The 24528-nt window shown below is 39.5% G+C and overlaps 2 protein-coding genes across 4 annotated transcripts in view; one reads left to right on the top strand and one right to left on the bottom strand.

Annotated features, from left to right (window-relative positions):
- Positions 1-1534: 1534 nt before the first annotated feature.
- On the top strand, positions 1535-19396 carry pdk1 (pyruvate dehydrogenase kinase, isozyme 1). Of its 2 annotated transcripts, XM_079822357.1 has the most exons (12): positions 1535-1676; positions 1949-2266; positions 6393-6534; positions 6620-6691; positions 8582-8766; positions 9036-9131; positions 11433-11510; positions 11627-11703; positions 11884-11982; positions 14909-15019; positions 15350-15463; positions 17933-19396. In XM_079822357.1, the coding sequence occupies exons 2-12, from the start codon at positions 2158-2160 to the stop codon at positions 18071-18073; spliced, it is 1224 nt and encodes a 407-aa protein (XP_079678483.1). In that variant the 5' UTR covers positions 1535-1676; positions 1949-2157; the 3' UTR covers positions 18074-19396. The 2 variants fall into 2 exon arrangements, with proteins under 2 accessions (XP_079678483.1, XP_079678482.1); XM_079822356.1 differs by having other exon boundaries at positions 1535-2266.
- Positions 19397-22715: 3319 nt separating this feature from the next.
- ppp1r9ala (protein phosphatase 1 regulatory subunit 9A-like A) overlaps positions 22716-24528 on the bottom strand; it is a 106860-nt gene continuing 105047 nt past the window's right edge. For both annotated transcript variants that reach the window (XM_079822463.1, XM_079822464.1), the window contains exon 19: positions 22716-24174. In XM_079822463.1, coding sequence (XP_079678589.1) covers positions 24016-24174 — 159 coding nt within the window. In that variant the 3' untranslated portion in view covers positions 22716-24015. The remainder of the gene's footprint in view (positions 24175-24528) is intronic.

Here is a 24528-nt window from a genome sequence, read left to right as displayed (position 1 = left end):
TGACATTCTTTAGGAGGGTAATGTATACAGGCCTAAAGTTTGTAGCCTATTTACATTTTATAAATACATAGGTCTACATGTAACATAGTCATATTTAAAATTAGGTATTTCAACGATAGCCTACTTGTTCATCTTGGAATGGTAATTTATAAATACACTATAGCCTACGTTTAAGCTACTGATACATTAATACAAAAAAAGCAACTACAAAAACAATGGATAGACTAGAAAATAATGCATTTTAATCTTAAATCTAATGAACTAAATTCAGCACAGGTGGGTCTGTCAAATTTACCTCTGCTTCAATGATAGTTAAATTACGTCTGCAAGAATGCAAGTTTCAGGCACTTGTGATCCATATAGCATTCTTGAAATGTTTTAAGCAAGAACTTTGGCGCCTCAGGTAGGCTATGAGTGTATGTTGGCGACATAATGTTATTATGAATGTATACAGTTGAATATAATCTGAAGACCACGCCCACCGGGTGGGAAACAATCAAACCGTCTCCGCGTGAAGCGCCTCCTTGTCATTTTTGACAAAAAAAAAAACCGGAACAATGTATAATGCTGATATGTGACAAGGTGTAAAGCAAACAAGCTAAACGACCCAGAACGAAAAACCCAGAAGTTGTTGACCCAAAAAATTAGCCTACATATTACATTACATGTAGAACTACGCCCACTAGCGAGAAAGATAAGCGACAGGAAATATACCTATATAAAACTGACATTTGGATACACGGTGTAACTTTTTTTGTTTATTCTTAACTAAAAACACTTAATTCTTTCAAAAATATGTGCTCATTAATGTATACTTTATTACTTGAAAGAAGTAAATATTCTCGTAAGTTTATAATATGCCATTGAAAATACATACGGGTGAGGGGTTCGAATGCGGGTCGCCATGTTGCCCCTCCATCTTGAAAGTACATTAGCCAAAGAAGGACATACTCGTAAATTCAAGCTTTGCCTTTCGCGTTTTAACACTCGATGGCACTGTGTCGAATGTGGACGAGGTCGAACTGGAAGCCATGTTAATCTTGGACTAAATCGGCCACCGTAGGAGTTAAAACGAAATCGGAATTGAGAGGAACGGAAAGTAATATTCACTGGATGGTCATATACCTTTTCACCGCTAGATGGGGGAAAATATCACACAGTGTAGCTTTTACAGTGACAGAATGTTTACTGCACGCATACTGAGACATACTGAGTGTCAGGATCCCAAAATGTAGGCTACCCATTCTTCCTGCTGAAGCTTCACCTCTTATTGCCTTTTGTCTCCTTAAACGCTCGGGTTTTTTTTTTTTTTTTGTTGAGTCGACAGCTTATAAAAACTTATTTCTGTGTTTTTTAGCTTGTTTTTTCACATGTCAGCTTTTAGACATTGTTCTGTTTTTTGTTATAAGTCAGAAATGACAAGATGGTAATACAAAGTCAAAAGAGAGCGTTGGAAAACAATTGTTTTACATTTATTATTTAGCATTTACGTTGTACTAATCAGGGAACGTCGCAGAGAGTCACGTGATTCCGCGGCTCCCGCAAGGCGGAAGTAAAACAGAGTGGAGGCTCTATGCTTCACTGAAACATCTACGTCCGTGCACTGCAGCATTAACGCGCGTCAGTCAACTTGTTTACAGCAACCTGGAAAAACAGATTTACAAACAAGAAAACAGGTCAGAGATTACGGGTTTCTTTCAGGGGTTGTTGTCCTCGGAGCTGCCGGTGTTGTGTAGCGTGTGCCGTGTTATGTGCGTAGTAAATGCGGTCAGACAGGCCGAGTGTGCGCTGATGCTCCTGCGTATCAGAGGAGTTCATACACACACATGCTGCTGGAGCGCTTATCGCTCTCCACAGCCGTCAGGCATTACCCCGGGATTACCTGCATGTCATATGTATAATGTGTGCAATGCCATTACCGGCTAATACAGAACCGCGTTTTCTACAGAGTGGAACTGCGTTTTCCAGACAGCCCTGGATTTACCCGCTCCACTGATCCTGAATGAGTGCGAACATGCCTGACATTCAGCTGGACACGAGAAACGAGCACACAGTCTTCTGCTGATTATATTCTGGACCAGAAAATATGAGTTCAGAAAGCCAACAGAACACATCTTTCTAGATTCTCTGAAGAAGTAAACAGCGAAAGACGCCACTATGAGAGTCTTCAGGACTTTGATGAACGCTGCATCTATTTCCAAACAAATCGACTTTTACTCCAGATTCTCGCCTTCTCCTCTCTCTATGAAACAGTTCATAGATTTTGGTAAGTCTGCAATCAAGTGGATACTATTTAATATGAGAACAGAACACAACACAGGAAATAATAAACAGAGTCCCTTACAAGATCCTAAAGAGAGAAAAATGTGAATATTTAAAAATGTAATCCCTGTACTATTATGGTAAAGTAGATTAAAATGGATTGTTAGAAATAGATTGTATTTATGGTATTGTTTGATTACCATATCTATATTTCATGATGTTTACATTGGCGGGCCCCTTGTACAGTTTATTGCCTTGGGCCCCCTGAGAATTGGTGGGGACCCTTGGCAGGGATTGCTATCGACACCCTGAGCGTAGGGCTGGGCTGGACAAAAACAATTATCACAATAAAAATGTTCATATCAGTCGATATCGAAAATTATCATATGACAAATCTTTATTTCTTTCAAGTTTAAGTCAGACTTTTGCTCCTAAGTGAAAGCTGTAAAAAACGTTAATTGTGGTTTTAAACTACTTTTTGTTGTCAGAACATTATAAACACTTCACGTTTTTGAATTCTTTAAATTTTTCCCGTAATTTTTCCTTAACAAAATGAATATCTTAATGGAAAAAAATTATTTCTTTGTTTGTGCCAACAGGTGATAATGTTTAAAGGGTAACTAAACCCTAAACCAACTTTTTTTAGTTAATGATCTGTAATACTGGGGCTTTATTAATGCTGTTCATTGATTCGAGTAAATGTTTTGACATTTGAGTATAAAGTGTTTTAATTCTATAAAATATGGTGTAAAACCGCCAAAGTGCTGCCCTCTTAAGGTTGAACGGTGGCTACTGCAGTTGAATTTTCCTATTGGACGTTGTGGTACATCGTGACGTAGGATGGTACCTCCAACGGCTCACTATCCGCGCCCCTAGCACGAGCTCACCACGCCCTCAGAAATGTTTCCCCCAATCACACGATGAGAACGGCTTCACTCCAGTATGAACTGTCATGTTACATGAAGTAAACATTATGAATGAAACTCACTTGACACTTGCTTTAACATTGTATTGAAGAAAATACGGTTAAATAATGCAGTTGTCAGTACACGTCAGGCTTTTCTTGCGATATTATTGCCGCCCGTCATGTGTACAGATAATTTTCATACATGAGACGCGCTTTCAAACCCTGTCACGCAAGCGGTTGCCGCGGACGCAGATAGATTAGGTCAGTTCTCTTTATTCTTTCTGTTCACATTATTCTCTTTTTTCGCATTAATTATCACGGACGTATCGCCTGCGATAATTAATGCGATATGGCTCAGCTTGTCAGTGAACTACGGCTCTGTGTAGTAAATGCCGCTCCATCTGAAAGCAGGTGAGGGCGATTTACTACTAATCAAGGAACCGGCTTTACTGACAAGATGCGCATAACAATGTCATGCGATATATCGCCCAGCCCTAGTTTTATCACCTTAGAATGAGGCATTTATATCTACACACACCGCGAGTGAAGCCGTCATTTTGCGGCGCCATGTTTCTACAGTAGCCCTAAATGGACAAACTGCTCTACAGAGCGCTAGTCACTCTCTGCGGTCTCAGGCGACCACATCTTTGTCCTGTGTCGGCCACCGTAGCTTCTCTATGTGCTTCGAAAGGGAGGGGTGAGCGGTTGCAATTTGCAACCTCACCACTAGATGCTGCTAAAATTTACACACTGCACCTTTAAAGTCATGAAACAGGTTTGTGTTGCATGACTTCTGATGACATGTACAGTGCAGGCTAATATTATATTAATAATATTACATGTTTTGTCTATTAATGTACATTTGACAGTAGCTTGAGTTGACTATAGTAGTAGCTTGAGTTAGGATGCAGATGTAAATTTATGTTCATTAACTCTTTCCCTGCCAAACACGGAATTTTCCGTGTTTTCACTGTTAAGGTCCTTTCACACTGGATGCGATTTTGATGGCTAATAATTGGTTTTATACTGTTTGTGTAATAAGTGCTTCCACACTGAACGTGAATGTGTTGCGGCGAAAAAAAACAGCGTTTATTTTTTCTGCTTCGATGTCGATTTAAAAAAAAAAATATATATATATATTTTTTACTAGTGGCTACAGAAAAGACTTCAACCAATCACATACAAGGAAACAAAGGCGACGAAATGTCCAGTTGATGTCATTAGCTATTCAATCAACATTAACCTTTGCCAGATCTCGCATTTCTCACGAGATTACAGCTATAGTTGTAGTTACAGCTGTACAGCTGCAGCTGTGTTTGCCCACTGTTGGCTACAGCCAATGATAACATTAACCTTTTGAGTTAAAACTCTGATTTTTTTTTTCTATCAACCTTCTTTTACCTTGTGTCCGTGACTATGGAAAGTGAATGTGTTTCCGTCAGTACGACTGTGGCACTTAAATGTTTACATTGTGACTCAACTGGAAACAGCTGCTCCAGATCGATTGGTTGGTTTGTGTGGTTTGTCTCGTCACATGCGCTGCTAGTGCTATTGTCTCTGGAGGAGCTCCTCAAATTGTCCCACGGACATTTGAAAGTAAGTGTGGAACCGGATGGATAAAGTTTTAGCTCCTGTACAAGATTAGCATATACTCCCCTTCAGACTCTCTGTTCTTTAAGACTGGGTGCACCCAAAACCTTCTTTTCAGTCTTTTAAATAAAATGAAAAGCTCGTCTTCACTGGATGATGAAGCGTCCGTGTTTTCTCAGCTGTCGCCGCGCATGTTTTGGAATGTTGGAACACAGACGTCGCAAATTCGTGTCGCGGCTGATGTGAATGGTTTTGACGCGAACTATTCGTACACAAAATATTAGCTTTTTCGCTTCGCTTTTTCGTTACGCATCCGGTGTGAAAGGGCCTTTAGACGCTAGGGGGCGCTAGTGCGTATCTTCTGAATGAGTACAGAATCTTCTGATCAAAACACAGGCGAAGAAGACGCAAAAAACAAGCGATCGTATGTAAGCAGATGCAAATAACATGATCATCAACATTAAACATCATATATATCAAAACTGCCTAATGCTACTGAATAAAATGTCGACCCAGGACGAGCTCTAGGACTGTGAAGTATTAGGGGTGTTGATGGACTCGATCGACTCCATCTGTGTCTGATCATCGCTCTGAATCTAATCTGGATATAGTCTTTGACAAAAATGTGATTTTCTCAGCTTTTTGTTCAAAATGTTGCTTTTTTTTAATGAAACTTACCCATATTTAAATGTTGATTAAAAAAGGAATGCATGATTGCAAGAGGGTCTGCTCAGATATTCATACAACAAAATATTCTATGGGCCATTACATTTTTGTGAAAATGATCAAAAACCCTGGCAACTTAAAAAAAAAAAAATTTTTTAACGCTGGTGGGGAAAGAGTTGACGAAAACTGTCATCTGTCAAAATGGTAACAACCTAATTTTTATATGGTAAAATTGAGATATGTGAGTTTTATTAAAATTAGCCATTGGTCTTTCAATTTCCATATTAGCATACATTAGATCCTGATAACCACAGTTAAACCCACACATATAGCACCTCAATACCATGGTAAAATGTAAAAGGTTTCTATGGTATTTGTATGAAAACTTTAGCCCAAATACATTTAGTATAAATGCACAAACGCTATAGCTTAATCACAAACAATACTGTAATTATATTCCATTACTCCTTTAATACATGTTATACATGTCTACATTAATAGTATAATAATTTTTTTTATATGACTATCCCTCATTTCTGCCACAATACCATGGTGCAGTTAGTGTTACTACAGTAAATGATGGTGATTTGTAGATTGAAAAGCTCTCCGCTGTTTCATCTGGCTTTAAACTAGTTTAAATTGCAGAGACATTTGTTTTTCGATCTCACGAGACATTCAGCGAGTAAACTTTGAGTCGAGTGGATAAATGAGTAGCACTGTTTCGTTCTGCTTTTGCAGCTTAAACATTATATCAAACATTTATCAAACTCTTGTTATTTTTTTTAAAGAGGAAAATTATATTGCGATAATTATCATTGTTTTATCGCCCAGCCCTACATCAGCAGTCAGCCTGTAATCCTGTACTCAGTCCCACCTTTACCACAGTAACACCATGATCATTTTCATAAGGGGAATAGAATAAATTAACTTACTAAAGGATGATTTCTGTACACATTTTTCTCTTCAGGTTCAGAGAACGCGTGTGAGAAAACGTCATTCACGTTTCTAAGGCAGGAGCTGCCTGTCAGGCTGGCGAATATTTTAAAGGAAATCGATTTATTGCCTGATAACCTGCTGAGAACTCCTTCAGTGCACCTGGTGCAGAGCTGGTCAGTGGGAATACATACGTGAAGTCTTATCATTGGGATATGTTTGCATATCTGAGCTACATTTGGTTGTGTTGCATCTCTGCAGGTACATGCAGAGTTTCCAGGATATACTGGAGTTCAAGGACAGGAATGTCGATGATCAAATGGTCACACATGAGTAAGAGATACAACAAATATCCTCCAGTAGAGGTCTTCTCTGGTCCTTGGATCTGTCCCTGAATCATTTCGTTCCCGAACCCGACATGCATAATGGAGTTTAAAAAGAGACAGACCGCATAAAATTCGGTCCAACCTGACCCAATAGTCATTTTCTTTAGAAACCGACTGGATCCAAATGTAAAAGGCGAGTGGTGACTTTTTCAGCCGGGTATGACAACAAATTCAGATGAAAAATGATAAACACATGGTAGATTAGGCGTGGATGACATGACCAAAATCACATAATACAATATGCGTAGTTTTATTTCATTGTAACGATATATATCACAATATAGTTATTTGTGCTTTAAATAAGGTTTTTATGAGTTAAAACTAACACAAGCCTAAAAAAAAAGCTTACAGAAGACAAGTAAACGTGATAAATGAAATAGACCTACCTGAAAAACTTCTATAAAAGTGATTCAGTCAAGAGCAGTGTGAGATTCTCTTTTTTTGTTGTTTGATTAACATTATTAATGACAGCAGGTAAATTCGGATACTGTCACTTTAATAGCGACTGCACAGATCCATTATACTCGTACATTTTCTCTCAGCAGTTTAGTTCACTTAAGACATCAATTACTGTTTACTTGCATATACATGGTCACTTTGACACATAGGTATGTGTATTTAACCGCTCAAACCCAATTAAGCGGCTAAAAGCACCCAGTTCAGTTCTCATGCGCTCTATTAAAGTTACAAAAGTTATTCAGTCAAGAGCAGGGAGTGATTTTCTTTCTTTTGTTGTTTGATTAACATTAATAATAGGCGACAGCAGGTTTATTAGGCTACTGTCACTTTAAGACCGAATGCACTGATCCAATGAGTATACTGGTTCACATACGTTTTCTTTCTAATCTGTTTTTGTTCACTTAAGACTAATAAATGACTGTGTTTACGATGATACAATGAGAATACAATTGCAATGATGGGTATTTCGACACATAAGTGTGTGGCTTGAAAAAGCACTTCCCGTATAACGAAGTAACTCTGTGTAACTACTGTACTAGAGTACGATACATTATTGAAGAAACCAACTAGCTAGTCATAACTGAATATTTGTCGTTCAACCATAGTGGTTATGATGTCACGCCGGTGGTGGGGTTATAACTTATTTGAATGAATCTGTTTGAGATCGAATTAATGCCGATTTTTTATTTTTTTTGCTATAAATTGCAGACATGGCATCTGAGGAGTAATTCTCAATTTTCTGTTATTTTGCGTTATTTCCAGATTCAATCATTGGCTCGTTCTTACGTTCTAGAGCACATACACACATGCACACTCTTCAGAAACTGTGCTTTAAATCTCTTGACTAAAAGACGTAACTGACATTTGTATATATTCGAAATTAAAAGTTATAGATTGTATTGAATGTCAGGATTTATTAAAGGGTTAGTTCACCCCAAAAATTTCATTTCTATCATTAAGATATATTTGATGAAATCCGAGAGCTCTCTGAACCCTACATAGACAGCAATTTAATTAACCCTTTCAAGACCCAGACATTGTTAAAATAGTCCATGTGACTTCAGTGGTTCAACCTTAATTTAATGAAGCGACAATACGTTTTAGTGCGCAAAAAACAATCAAAAATACAGACTTTATTCAAAAATGTCTTCTCGTCTGTGTCATTCGCCTACGTAGATAACGTTGTAAATACAGTGCAGAGCTTCCAAGAAACTCACACGTTACATTTATTTAAAATGACTTTTTTTATACAAAAGATTTAGACCCAGACCCTCTCAGGTTGGACCTCGGTTTTTGGATCCAAGTGGACCCCTGAAGACCTCTACCTTCCAGCTCTGCTTGTGCTAACAAATACACACACACACCTCTGTTGTCTTAGCTTCACAGATGCTGTGATTAAGATCAGAAACCGCCACAATGATGTAGTGCCCACAATGGCTCAAGGAGTGGTGGAATTTAAGGAGACCTACGGCACCGACCCCATCACCAGCCAGAACATGCAGTACTTCCTGGACCGCTTCTACATGAGCAGGACTTCAATCAGAATGCTCCTGAACCAGCACAGTGAGACACACACACACACACACACACACATCTAGTGCTCTAGTTTATAATAGTGTCCATTATGGACAGCAGAAATGTAAAGTCAGTTGAATGGGGCTTCTGGCATGTTCATAGTGTAGTCTGGGATGTTTACGAGTTTCACAGCCATCGGTGCCCCACATTTCTGAATCCGTCATTGACTGACCGTCACCCTTTTAACATCGAGCTGTGTTGTTCCAGCATCAATGAGAGGTTTATATGTCAATAACATGATGTCTGTGTGTTTTCAGCTCTTCTGTTTGGAGGAAAGGTGCGTGTCAATCCTGCTCATCCCAAACAGATCGGCAGCATTGACCCCAACTGTCTTGTCACTGATGTGGTGAAAGGTGACCGTGATTAATTTTTTTCTCATATACGTTTGGCAATAGTTAAATATTTTATTAGTGTGGGGCAATGACAAGATAATGTCCTTCACTGAGAATAGCACAAGCAAAATTGAAATGTGCTTAATTGTCATGATGATATCAGTGGGGAGACAAAACTGAATAGTCCTAAAATAGACTTAGAAATAGACAGAAACTTGTTCAAACAAATAAATGTAATCTTACTGCACTACTTTATCTCTGTGTCTGCTGTAAATCTATATATATATATATATATAGTGAGGAAAATAAGTATTTGAACACCCTGCTATTTTGCAAGTAAGAAATCTCCCACTTAGAAATCATGGAGGGGTCTGAAATTGTCATCGTAGGTGCATGTCCACTGTGAGAGAGATGATCTAAAAAATAAAAAATCCAGAAATCACAATGTATGATTTTTTAACTATTTATTTGTATGATACAGCTGCAAATAAGTATTTGAACACCTGAGAAAATCAATGTTAATATTTGGTACAGTAGCCTTTGTTTGCAATTACAGAGGTCAAACGTTTCCTGTAGTTTTTCACCGGGTTTGCACACACTGCAGGAGGGATTTTGCTTCTTACAGAGCCACTCCTTGGTTATTCTGGCTGTGTGCTTCGGGTTATTGCCGTGTTGGAAGACCCAGCCTCGACCCATCTTCAATGCTCTAACTGAGGGAAGGAGGTTGTTCCCCAAAATCTCTCAATACATGGCCCCGGTCATCCTCTCCTTAATACAGTGCAGTCGCCCTGTCCCATGTGCAGAAAAACACCCCAAAGCATGATGCTACCACCCCCATGCTTCACAGTAGGGATGGTGTTCTTGGGATGGTACTCATCATTCTTCTTCCTCCAAACACGTTTAGTGGAATTATGACCAAAAAGTTCTATTTTGGTCTCATCTGACCACATGACTTTCTCCCATGACTCCTCTGGATCATCCAAATGGTCTTTGGCAAACTTAAGACGGGCCTGGACATGTGCTGGTTTAAGCAGGGGAACCTTCCATGCCATGCATGATTTCAAAACATTACGTCTTAGTGTATTACCAACAGTAACCTTGGGAATGGTGGTCCCAGCTCTTTTCAGGTCATTGACCAGCTCCTCCCGTGTAGTTCTGGGCTGATTTCTCACCTTTCTTAGGATCATTGAGACCCCACAAAGTGAGATCTTGCATGGAGCCCCAGTCCGAGGGAGATTGACAGTCATGTTTAGCTTCTTCCATTTTCTAATGATTGCTCCAACAGTGGACCTTTTTTCACCACTCTTCAATTCGACACTCGACAATTTCCCCGTAGCCCTTTCCAGCCTTGTGGAGGTGTACAATTTTGTCTCTAGTGTCTTTGGACAGCTCTTTGGTCTTGGCCATGTTAGTAGTTGGATTCTTACTGTTTGTATGGGCTGGACAGGTGTCTTTATGCAGCTAACGACCTCAAACAGGTGCATCTAATTTAGGATTCATAAATGGAGTGGAGGTGGACATTTTAAAGGCAGACTAACAGGTCTTTGAGGGTCAGAATTCTAGCTGATAGACAGGTGTTCAATTACTTATTTTCAGCTGTATCATACAAATAAATAGTTAAAAAATCATACATTGTGATTTCTGGATTTGTTTTTTTAGATTATGTCTCTCACAGTGGACATGCACCTACGATGACAATTTCAGACCCCTCCATGATTTCTAAGTGGGAGAACTTGCAAAATAGCAGGGTGTTCAAATACTTATTTTCCTCACTGTTGTTCAGGAATTGTTTTGTACCTTCTACATACTGAATATGATCGGGTGAAAGCACATTTTAAAAAGGTAGCACTTATTCAAAACTCGCAATCGCTCTCTTACAGTGCTTATCTGCTTATAGTTATCTTTATCTGATTTTGAATGAGCAGAAATCTGTAATGTAGTGACCCGTAGATAAAATAACTGGAGCGGAGCTGGAGTGGAGTTATTATTGAACGCTTAGAGCGTGGAGGGGAAATTGCTGCCGCTCCACTCCGCTCACATACTCTGACACACATGCATTATGTAAACACAAACTTTTAATCATGATTAATCGATTTGACAGCACTACTTTTATTATATTAATTATATTAAAAGTGAAAGGAGTACAACATTTTTAAAAAATTACTTTTTTAATAAATAAATGTAAGAAATATTTTGAGATGAAATTTAATCAAAATGCCCTAGCATCCATCCCAAACATTGCATTGGCAAGCACCACCACATTTATACAGTATATATAAAAATCTACTTTTCTATTCAACATTTCCCTTTTGTTTTTTTTAGATGCTTATGAAAATGCCCGAAACCTGTGTGACCGTTATTATATGAACTCACCTGAGCTAATACTGGAAGAATTTAACGGTAACTTTCTGCTGCACACACTTACACAAAGTCACGTGACTGAATTCATGATTGGTAAACCTTTCACACAGGTAATTGTAAGTGTGACTGCTGTTTCTCATGTGTTCCCTCTGCAGTTAAAGGACCAGATAAACCCATTGCTGTGGTGTATGTGCCATCTCATCTGTACCACATGGTGTTTGAGCTCTGTAAGGTGCTGTACATCATTTTTCACCTCTGAAAGGTTGATGTATCAAATCATCTGTAGTGCATAGTGTGGAAATTCATTTTTGCAACACTTCTGTACGCATGATTATCTGTCGTGTAAATGTCTTTGCTCTTTTAGCTGTGCAGCAGTGTGCTGAGCTATAAATATGTTGTGTGACTCCTGCAGAATGCCATGCGCGCTACCATGGAACTTTATGAAGATGCCATGGAATATCCCCCAGTGCATGTACGGATCGTCCTCGGCCACGAAGACTTGACCGTTAAGGTATGGACAGACTGGCTGTGGTCAAATCTGTTGTAACCGCTCACCTCGGCTTATTTATCAGAGTTGAACAGCCAGTTAGATTCATGTTCATTCGTTTTTACACAGTCAATCACTTCTTTGACCTTCTTCAAGTCAAGGAAATGACAAGATTCCTCACATATTTCATCCAAACATTACCATCCAAAATTTGGGGTCAATAATTTTTTTGTTGTTGTACTTTTATTCAGGATTAAATAGATAAAAAGTGACAGTAAATGCATTTTATAATGTTGCAATAGATTTTTTTTTATTTTAACCCTTATCCTTCCCTCACACTTTGTAACAAATCCTTCCCTTGCGGGTCAAAATGACCCAAAGCCCTAAAAATATACTTAAATTTTTTTGTCTAGAAAGCTTGTTGCATTTTGATAATATTTTTTCTATTTTTTTTATGCAATTCATTGGCGTTATTTGTTATTTATTTTTTTTATTTACCTTTAAATTACTAGATTTTATCAATAAATAATAGATCAATAGTAATTTAAGCACATTCTTTCAACTTGAATTCAAAATAACTCACCATTTCATGCATTATCATTTTAATTCAGCTCTAAATTGCCAAAAGTATTGGGACACCCCTCCAAATCATTGAATTCAGGTGTTCCTATCGCTTCCATGGCCACAGGTGTTGAGCCGAGTCAACAGCTACAGACCTCATAACTTCCTGTGTCCTTCAGATGAGCTCAAGATCAGTGTGTAGAGCTACATGGAATGGGTTTCCATGGCCGAGCAGCTCATCCAAGCCTTACATCACCAAGTCCAATGCAAAGCTGGGATGCTGTGGGGTAAAGCGTGCCGCCACTGGACTCTAGAGCAGTGGAGACGTGTTCTCTGGAGCGGCCAATCACGCTTCTCTGTCTGGCAATCCCATGGACGAGTCTGGGTTTGGCGGTTGCCCTTAGTTCCAGTGAAAGGAACTCTTAATGCTTCAGCATACCAAGACATTTTGGACAATTTCATGCTCCCAACTTTGTGGGAACAGTTTGGGGACGGCCCTGTCCCAACATGACTGACCAGTGCACAAAGCGTCGCTCCATAAAGACATGATGAGCGAGTTTGTTGTGGAGAATCTTGACAGAGTCCTGACCTCAACCCGATAGAACAGCTTTGGGATGAATTAGAGTGGAGACTGAGAGCCAGGCCTTCTCCTCCAACATCAGTGCCTGACCTCACAAATGCACTTCTAGAAGAATGGTCAAAAATTCCCATAAACACTTGTGGAAAGCCTCCTAGAAGAGTTGAAGCTGTTAGAGCTGCAAAGGGTGGGCCAGCTCCATATTAAACTCTACGGATTAAGAATGGGATATCATTAAAGTTCATGTGCATGTAAAGGCAGGCTTCCCAAAACTTTTGGCAATATAGTGTCTTACTTTGGGTGTCTTTGCAGATCTTTTGTGGAAAAAAAAATATCTAACATGGTATTTCATGTCTCTTGCCACTAGATGGCCTTATAGCGCTTTATGGAGCAAATGAGCTGTTCTGCCAGAAATTTGGTAAAGTTTTAGCAAATTTAGGTTTAGGTCTTTGTACTGAAAAATGTATCGTATTCTATTCATTCCTATGGGGTCAAATTGACCTGTGAGGAAAGGATTTGTAAAAAAAAAAAAAAAAAAAAAAAATTTCAACCACAAAGCTCCTCGAATCCATTCAAATGTTTGTGTTCATTCGTGCTTCAAGTGCGACAAAAGTCCTAGGGCCTTGGACCACTCTGAGGATCACTCAATAAAAAAATAAAAAATAAAGATTTTTGGGTCAAAATGGCACAAGGGAAGGATGAGGGTTAAATAAATGCTGTTCTTTTGAACTTTCTGTGCATCAAAGTATCTGTTTTCACAAAAATATGAAGCAACACAATCGTTTTCAACATTGATGATAAAAAGAAATGTGTTTTGAGCAGTAAATTCAGCATATTAGAGTGTTAGAATATAATATTAGAATCATGTGCCCCTGAAGACTGGAGTAATGATGCTGAAAATTCAGCTTTGCCATCAGGAATAAATGACGTTTTACAATTAGGGCTATAATTACCCAGACATGCGTAGGTCATCTTGTATTTTTATACAGTTGATTTCATGCACAAAAAGCAGGCCGATAACTCGCTGCATAATGGAGCCTATAGAATACAGTTTAGAATGGCCCTAAAATTCAAGATATTGGGACAAAAATGCCCCTGTTTATATGTTTTCATATTAAGAGAAACCCCATTAAAGGGATAGTTCACCAGAAACTGAAAATGTACTCAACCTCATGTTGTTTCAAATATTTAATGTTCTGCAAAATAAAAAGTCAATAAGATATTTTGAAGAGTGTTTGTAACCAAACTGTTTTGTTACCACTGACTTCCATTGTCAGTCTTACAGTTTTGAAATGAGAGTAAATTATGTAAGAATTTTCAGTTTTGGGTGAACTATCCATTTTAAGACTCATTTAAAGCCCATCAATCTCATGGCATTTATTCATTTGGGAAAAAAGAAATCATGGCTTAAAAGTTTGTGTAATAAATTCTGTTGAATCAAAATATTTCTTTCTAAAGCTACTTTTTGTAACGTCTATTTGATGCTTTTCTCATTTAACACAATAATGACTTTAAATGATCTTTTGGGGTAATTTCTCAGTCAAATTTGATGTTCAGTAATTAATTGGCGCATCATGTAATCACTTGACAGCTCTATTGAAAATATATTAAACTATTTGATCATATTTTGATCAAGTAAATGCAGCCGTGGTGAACAGAAGAGACTTCTTTCAGAAACATTACAAAATCCCCAAGCTTTTGAACTGTAGTTTTTGTTTAATAGCCTATTATTGATCATGGATTCTGACATAGTGCAGATTTACACTGTTTAATGTGATTTATCATCTCAGACTCTCATCTTGTCTGTCATAGGTCAGTGATCGTGGGGGCGGAGTTCCGTTGAGGAAGATTGACAGGTTGTTTACATACACCTACTCCACTGCGCCTCGTCCTCAGATGGACACGGCTCGAGCCACTCCTCTGGTCAGTATGTGACATCACTGAATTATGAACATATAACACCCCCCCGGTTCTATTTTTAGTGCTTAGAAAGTTTACTGTTGTACTAACTGTGGCTTAGTGATTAAGGTACACACTCCGACAGATGGGGTTGTGCTTTCATATGGATGTAGCAAGTTCAAGCCTGCATTTTTTTAAATTCTCGTTCCCCCTGCCTTTTCTATCAATAGAAATGTCACAATTCTATCACACATTTCCTGTACAGTCTTAAATGACATGCTAAAGCGCCCACAATATGTTTATTAATAATAAAAGTGTGCTATGTTGATGTCATGTGTTGTCTTGTGGTCTCAGGCTGGCTTTGGTTACGGGCTGCCCCTCTCCAGACTTTACGCCAGATATTTCCAGGGTGACCTGAAGCTCTACTCGATGGAGGGATTCGGCACAGATGCCGTCATTTACGTTAGAGTGAGTAACGCTGTGTGTAACCCTTTATGTGTAAGGGGCCGTTCACACACACAACACGTTTTATATAAATATATGTAGATTACACTGATCAGGCATAACATTATGACAGGTGAAGTGAATAACACTGATCATCTCTTCATCGCGGCTCCTGTTAGTGGGTGGGATATATTAGGCAGCAAGTGAACATTTTGTCCTCAAAGTTGATGTGTTAGAAGCAGGAAAAATGGGCAAGCGTAAATATTTTAGCGAGTTTGACAAGGGTCAAATTGTAATGGCTAGACGACTGGGTCAGAGCATCTCCAAAACTGCAGCTCTTGTGGGGTGTTCCCGGTCTGCAGTGGTCAGTGTCTATCAAAAGTGCTCCAAGGAAGGACCAGTGGAGAACCGGCCACAGGGTCATGGAGGACCAGTGGAGAACCGGCCACAGGGTCATGGAGGACCAGTGGAGAACCGGCCACAGGGTCATGGAGGACCAGTGGAGAACCGGCCACAGGGTCATGGGCGGCCGAGGCTCATTGATGCACGTGGAGAGCAAAGGCTTTGTGGTCCAATCAAACAGACGAGCTTCTGGAGCTCAAATTGCTCAAGAAGTTAAAGCTGGTTCTGATAGAAAGGTGTCAGAATACACAGAGCATCTCAGTTTGTTGTGTATGGGGCGGCACAGCCGCAGACCAGTCAGGAGCCCATGCTGACCCCGTCCACCACCGAAAGCACCAACAGTGGCATGAGAGCATCAGAACTGGACAGTCTGCTCAGTTACTGGGATTTTCACGCACAACCATTTCTAGGGTTTACAAAGAATGGTGTGAAAAGGGAAAAACATCCAGTATGCGGCAGTCCTGTGGGAGAAAATGCCTTGTTGATGCTAGAGGTCAGAGGAGAATGGGCCGACTGTTTCAAGCTGATAGAAGAGCAACTTTGACTGAAATAACCACTCGTTACAACCGAGGTATGCAGCAAAGCATTTGTGAAGCCACAACACACACAACCTTGAGGCGGATGGGCTACAACAGCAGAAGACCCCACCGGGTACCACTCATCTCCACTACAAATAGGAAAAAGAGGCTACAATTTGCACGAGCTCACCAAAATTGGACAGTTGAAGACTGGAAAAATGTTGCCTGGTCTGATGAGTCTTGATTTCTGTTGAGACATTCAGATGGTAGAGTCAGAATTTGGCGTAAACAGAATGAGAACATGGATCCATTATGCCTTGTTACCACTGTGCAGGCTGGTGGTGGTGGTGTAATGGTGTGGGGGATGTTTTCTTGGCACACTTTAGGCCCCTTAGTGCCAATTGGGCATCGTTTAAATGCCACGGCCTACCTGAGCATTGTTTCTGACCATGTCCATTCCTTTATGACCACCATGTCCCCATCCTCTGATGGCTACTTCCAGCAGGATAATACACCGTCACAAAGCTCCAATCATTTCAAATTGGTTTCTTGAACATGACAATGAGTTCACTGTACTAAAATGGCCCCCACAGTCACCAGATCTCAACCCAATAGAGCATCTTTGGGATGTGGTGGAACGGGAGCTTCGTGCCCTGGATGTGCATCCCACAAATCTCCATCAACGGCAAGATGCTCTCCTATCAATATGGGCCAACATTTCTAAAGAATGCTTTCAGCACCTTGTTGAATCAATGCCGCATAGAATTAAGGCAGTTCTGAAGGCGAAAAGGGGTCAAACACAGTATTAGTATGTGTTCCTAATAATCCTTTAGGTGAGTGGTGGGCTGTTATCGGCGTTAACGTGAGACTCTTATCGGGCGATTAAAAAAAATATATCGCCGTTAATCTTTTCTCAAAGTTGGGTTGGGAGCTGGGTCCTACGCAAGCTATGATGACTTTCACCTTGATATTTTAGCGCCGATGTACACTCACCTAAAGGATTATTAAGAACACATACTAATACTGTGTTTGACCCCTTTCGCCTTCAGAACTGCCTCAATTCTACGTGGCATTGATTCAACAAGGTGCAGAAAGCATTCTTTAGAAATGTTGGCTCATATTGATAGGATGGCATCTTGCAGTTGATGTATTATATTTTTATTTATATATATATATATTCACTACCATTCAAAAGTGTGGGGTTGGAAATGAGTTTTATTCAGCAAGAATGCATTAAATTGATCAAAAGTGACAGTAAAGACATTTATATTGTTACAAAATATTATTACTATTCATCAAAGAATAAAATATTTTGACAACATTAAGCAGCTCAACGATTTTTAACACTGACAATAAATGTTGCTGAAGACACTGAAGACTGAAAAAAAAACATTTTAATGATCCCGTATGATAGTAGTAAATATTGTTATTAAAACAATAATTACTGTTTAAGAAATGGACATGTTAAGTTGACCCACACAAGTAGCTTTTTTGCCTAATATAAGTGGTTGATTTATTTTCTTTTTCACTCCTGAATTCCATTTATAATAACGTGTTGTTTTGATCCCTGAAGGCTTTGTCCACCGAGTCCATTGAGAGGCTTCCCGTTTACAACAAATCCGCTTGGAAACATTATAAAACCATCCATGAGGCCGACGACTGGTGTGTTCCCAGCAAAGAACCCAAGGACATGACCACCTTCCGCAGCGTCTAGACTCGTCCAGAACACTGACCCGCTTCAGCAGCCCTTACCTTCACCAGTCTGCCCCTGGACCCGCTTCAGCAGCCCTTACCTTCACCAGTCTGCCCCTGGACCCGCTTCAGCAGCCCTTACCTTCACCAGTCTGCCCCTGGACCCGCTTCAGCAGCCCTTACCTTCACCAGTCTGCCCCTGGACCCGCTTCAGCAGCCCTTACCTTCACCAGTCTGCCCCTGGACCCGCTTCAGCAGCCCTTACCTTCACCAGTCTGCCCCTGGACCCGCTTCAGCAGCCCTTACCTTCACCAGTCTGCCCCTGGACCCGCTTCAGCAGCCCTTACCTTCACCAGTCTGCCCCTGGACCCGCTTCAGCAGCCTTTACCTTCACCAGTCTGCCCCTGGACCCGCTTCAGCAGCCCTTACCTTCACCAGTCTGCCCCTGGACCCGCTTCAGCAGCCCTTACCTTCACCAGTCTGCCCCTGGACCCGCTTCAGCAGCCCTTACCTTCACCAGTCTGCCCCTGGACCCGCTTCAGCAGCCCTTACCTTCACCAGTCTGCCCCTGGACCCGCTTCAGCAGCCCTTACCTTCACCAGTCTGCCCCTGGACCCGCTTCAGCAGCCCTTACCTTCACCAGTCTGCCCCTGGACCCGCTTCAGCAGCCCTTACCTTCACCAGTCTGCCCGGGTAGAGATCAGGAAAGGAACGAAAGAGACAGTATTGCGTACATGAGCACGCTGAAACCCAACATGTTTCTAGTGTGTTCTCATGAGGACGTTTACCTGCTGGTTCCAGTATTGTAAGTTAGCACAGGTGTTGCTAGTGCCATCGCATCCCAGATAGACAATACATTATGCAGTTGCTGTTCTGGTGTATCTTGAGTATGTATTACTTTTGAGTGAGATCCAGTGTGTGTGTGTGTGTGTTTTCTTGCTTATATATTTGATTGTGTAAGTCAGTATTTATTTATCTGTTCCCATGAGATGGACTGTAATGTTGATCATTTTGGCTTTAAACTGACGGTACCCGTATAACTGGGACTTCACATTCCATGAACAGTCCCATGTGTTACATTCTGCTTTCAGACAGATGGTTTTTGTTTTTCCTTTTAAGAAATTGTGTGTGTAGCGTGAAGAGTTTTAAAGTGTTAAAGGCTTCACATCAGCAGAAAATGTACAGCTTCAGCCAAGCAACTTTTCAGGCACTTAAGTGACAAAAAAAATGAACAAACGCATGAACTGTGTGCTTCTCTTGATGGGTTGTTCAGTTTGAAACTCATGCTGTTCAATAAAGGACTGTGAGTTTAACTCCAGTGGCCTCTACTGGAGACCGACTGAAACTGCAGCCTCTTCTCATGTGTTGTACACTTTAAAATGTCTGTCAGTGTTTTTTTTTAGTGCATGGCCTCTCTCAAAATATCAAACTTTTTTAACCACTTTTGCAGTTACTAAAAAATGTATTACCACAAGGTGTCAGAAAGCATTTTTTTTTATATTTTAAAGGATTTTTTTAATTATTTTCTTCAGTTTTCGGTCCGCTGCATATGAATCCTTGCTATTTAACTCTTTCCCCACCAAGTTTCTTTTTTTACATATAACAAGAAAACAAAACACTCGAATGAGGGCAAGTTTCATAAAAAACAACATTGCAAAAAGCTGTGAAAATCATGAGAATATCATCAAAACTACATCTGGTGTCATTACAAACAGGTCTCAGCAAACTGTCACTTACTATGATTATCCTTTAAAATATATAATGCATACGAAACCAGTGTATAAAACCAATTGAACATGATTTCTTACACTTAATTAATTAATAAATAATAATAACAATAATAGCCTATTAAGTGAATAATTGAACATCATTCATTTGTTATTTTAACTGAAATATTTGGACATTTAAAGGTGTCATGAACTGGCTTTTTTATACTATTGTCTGAGGTCAACTTATGAAGTTTGTGTGGTTTTTACATTCAAAAATATCATAATGAATAAGTAATAGGCTATTATCTGCCCTGGTTTTGAGCCTCTCTCATGGAACGCTCTGTTTTTATGGGTGTGCCGCACTGAAGACTTGGAAGTAAACGCCCACGGCTATGATTGGATAAGCTTTGCATATTACAATATATATCATAGACGTGAGGGATTGTTTTGAAAGCGTGTGGGAAACCGACAACCCTAATGATTCGCCCACAGCAGGGCTCGCAAAATGTCTTTATAAAAAAAAAACACAATGATTTTTCTCTTATCCACCCGCAATCAATTGGAATGTTTTTTTTTTTTTTATTACTTGGCCCGCCCGATCGGTGGATATAACTGCAAACCGTACACACACGCGCCTCACTGGAGAGTCAGACAAATCAAAGCACGATCAAAACTTTTGCGATTGTATTTTTCCTTCAAATATCAAGTCAAGAGAGTGAACAACATGTCAAGAAAGGAATGTTATTTCACTATTTAAGATAGCCCGTCGGCAGGCCGGTGATACGTTTTGGTAGCCCGTCTGGAAAACTCATAGCCCCGGGACGTTGGGCTACATGTCCGAGTCTGATCACGAATCGCAGCACAATGAACCAACAACACCTCAAATAAAGGATTCTCCAGCCTGTGGCAGCGTTCTAAGGTATGCTCAGTTACACACGTACACATAATCAATAGATATCAAACGATCTGTAACAATGCAATACTATCACATATATATAAAAAAATACATTAGTATGTCGCTTCATTCATTCATGTAATCTCATCCTGTCTGCAAATCCAGTCTCTTGTTTACAAATGAATCCGCGGTGAAATGATGGAACAAACACGCAACGTCTTCCCCACATGAGCTGGATATCCATTAAAAATAAAGTTCAAACATGCATTCATAATTATTGGAATCTGAATGAAGCTTATGCGGCATGTTTATTGCATGGAAGTTCGATCTGGTTTAGCTCCACGCAGGCCTGTGTTATTTATCTATAACATATCAGGCAGTCGGTGGGCGGGGCTATAGAATCAGGCGTTCAGTGGGCGGGGCTATAGAATCAGGCGTTCAGTGGGCGGGGCTATAGAATCAGGCGTTCGTTGTCTTCTTTTGAGGCGGTGTTTCACCGGTTGGCATATTCTGAGATCGAGCGTTTGCTGGGCCTGGTGTCAATAAAAGCTTTTCTCCGAATAACAAGGACGTTTTCAACTCTGAAACATTTAACAATTATGGTGATGGAGAAAATGTAAAGTAAGTGCAAGTATGTGTATAAACTAAGCTATCAGGCTAGTCGCTTATCTGTATGCATCTTTAATGGAATTACATGTTAAATTAAGTGTTAAATGTCTACATATTTCATATTATTCACTTAATAGGCTACTATCATTATTAACAGTTTATCAAGTGAAAGCAATTATTCAATTAGTTTTATAATGCTCTATATAGTAAGCTGTGTATATTTTGGATTAAAATAGTTTGTATGTACTATGTAATATGTACTTAGTATAATCATAAACTGATAGTTTATAGAGACCCATTAGTCATGACCCCAGATCAAATTCAGAACGATGATCAAAACATCGACATGAAGTCCATTTAGCCGTAAAGCATCTTCCTGAGTCGACATTTCATTCACTAACGTTAGGCAGTTTTGGTTTAATGTTTGACGATCACATTATTTTACATGAGCATAAGCAATGCTTCTATCTGTAGTTTCTGCTTCTTCTTCTTCTGTGTTTTGATCTGGAGATTCTGTAGAGATGCGTAACAGTAACCGTATAACAGTGAAAACAAGGATTGAATAAGATCTGAAAAGGGTTTTATACTGTAAAAAGAACACACACAATCATTTCTACGAGAGGTGAAAGCATTTATTTGCAGTTTATGCACTTTGTACCAGATAGAAAGCTTGATTTTGTCTTACAGTCTGTGTGTCCAAAATCATCTATTTTACAAGGTAGAAAAATATAACCACAGGACACAAAATCACGACACGAGCACAGGTGGCAAGCTTACGATCAGATGATAATCCAGTATTCTGATTAGAGAAATACAATCTGGGTGATGGCCACTAATAAAACCATGCTACATTTTGTAACATTTAAGTATTTTTGCACCACATCCATAACATAAAAAGCAGTAACCGTCAAATAAAAACCACCAACAGTGTGTATTCATCACGATCAGACGCACAAACACCTTTCGCTGAGTTTCACTCTCCGCTTTTCAGAATTAGCAAAATGGTTTTAACCAACAAGCTATTCTACTTAGTAGAAAATGTGTACAAAAGTTAATGTCTTTTCCTTAAAGCTATGCTAATAGTGGTGTATAAAATATTTCATTTGTACATTTATAAACCATGTTCCCCTTTGTTATAGTAAAAATATAGTGCTCAATATCACTCGACTGTACAAGTTCCAGCAAAAAGTACTAAAAATACAACTTTTTAAAAGCACTATTCGTGCCACAATGCGAGTGGCAAAGTTGTGAAAATAGGCATCTAGATATTTATATATCCCTTAGTGAGTGTTTTTTAAAAGTCCCTAAAGTGGTTTCATAAAATACAATTAAAACTAATAAAAGTTTTGGTCTGCTATACATACGAAAGCCATATTCATTCTCTCAACAAGCTAGTCTAATAGACAAATCTCTGCAAAAACTATTTTCTTAATCAGTATTTTAGGGCGGCCCAGTAGTGCACAACACAACGACATTTAAAAAGCAAACATGAGTTCACAAACACAACGAAATTAAGCAACAACACAACGGAAATGCTCCCGACCACTAGAGGGCACTCGGTAAAGTTAGTCCACTGTTATAGATTCGCAATCTTACAAATATATCAATACCACTTTTATCACTATGTGACCATTGTATATCGACATGAAATATGAATTCAAAACCACCTGCATGCATTATAGCTGCATATTTATACTCGAGAATGCTTTGACCCGCCACCACGGCACAAGACGCCTAAGGGAACGTCTGCCAATTCCACCATGTGCTTTAAACGTATAATGTGTATAAAATTAGAACATTTTAAAACAAATTTTCACATCTAAAAACAGACATCTTCAAATTCCAAAGCTTGATTGTATTGGTAATTGGTAATAATAATTACAAATTAATACAATGTAATACAAATTATACGTTTCAACCACGTGGTGGAATTGGCAGACGTTCCCTTAGGCGTCATGCGCTGTGGTGGCCGGCCAAAGCATTCTCGAGTATAAATATGCAGCTATAATGCACGCAAGGAATATTTCATGTCGATATACAATGGTTACACACATTTAAAACTGATCGTAGTATTGATATCTTTGTAAGACTGCCAAATCTATAAAAACAGCGGCCAGGAAAACTAACTTTACCGCGCTCTGAGAGCCCTCTAGTGGTCGGGAGCATTTCTGTTGTGTTGGGGCTTTTTCATTGTGTTGTGAATTCATGTTTTCTTTTTAAATTTCGTTGTGTTGTGCACTACTGGGCCACCATAGTGTTTTGTCTTGATTTCATATTCTCTGTAAAGAAAAAAAAGATAATGAATTAAGTGTATTTTTCTTCACTGGCAAATTAAGCTTTTATTTAAAAAATAAAAATGAGTGACGTAATTTTGCTTCTTATTACACTTATCTTGCTTCAGCATGTTTAGATTTCTAATGGAAAAAGACAAAAATACTGATTAAAAAGAAACATTTTTTTAACAGTGAAGGCAATAGGCCCAAAAAATGGTCGAGTCTGTAAACGCTTTTCTTAATAAATTCACTACCTCTAGATATTTGTGTAAAGATTCTCTCATAAGCAGCTTCATTAGTGTTTCAGCATGAAGGTCTGACGGGTTATTACTGACGTACTCCGCACGTGAGGATATTCACTGACAGTAACTCCTCTAGAACAGCTTGTGTGTGTGTGAGTGTGTGAGTGTGTGTGTGAAGTGGTAACAGTCTGCCGCTGGAGTGCGCCAAACATTAAGGAAAGTGACACTGAACATCATCAGCAGAGCGAGTCAGTGCTGGCAGGCAGTCTTCCGCTGCGTCTGGCCTCTTTCTCACGCTTTTCCCGCTGTTTCTCCATCTTTTCCTGTGTTTTCTTCATCTCCTTCAGTTTCTTCTTGATGATGGCGCGATCATTCTGACTGGACACACCCAGAGCCTGCGGGAGAGCGATTCAAAATACACTTAAACACAAGCGGGACAGTGAACATGGCTGGCAATATACGATTAATCAAACATCTTTAACGTTGCAGTGATCTTGATGCATTTGTTAAATCTGGAGAGTTGCATTTTTAATAGCGAACGGCTGTCAATCATGATGTTACACCCCACTTTAATAGCATCAAATAACTAACCAAAACCAAACACTTGAACATACGGCAACATGATAACTACCGAAAATGGTAGAAACCATCTTTGGGAAAAAATATTTGAAGTGTTATGTTTTATGACCTGTACTGCAGGCAGCCACCAGGGGGCGATAGAAATGCTTTGGCTTCACTTTTCAGGACGT

Source organism: Gobio gobio (genome assembly GCF_949357685.1).
Source record: "Gobio gobio genome assembly, chromosome: 7".
NCBI classification, from domain to species: Eukaryota; Metazoa; Chordata; class Actinopteri; order Cypriniformes; family Gobionidae; genus Gobio; species Gobio gobio.
The sequence above is the reverse complement of the archived record's forward strand: the minus strand, read 5'-3'. Positions and strand labels throughout refer to the sequence as shown.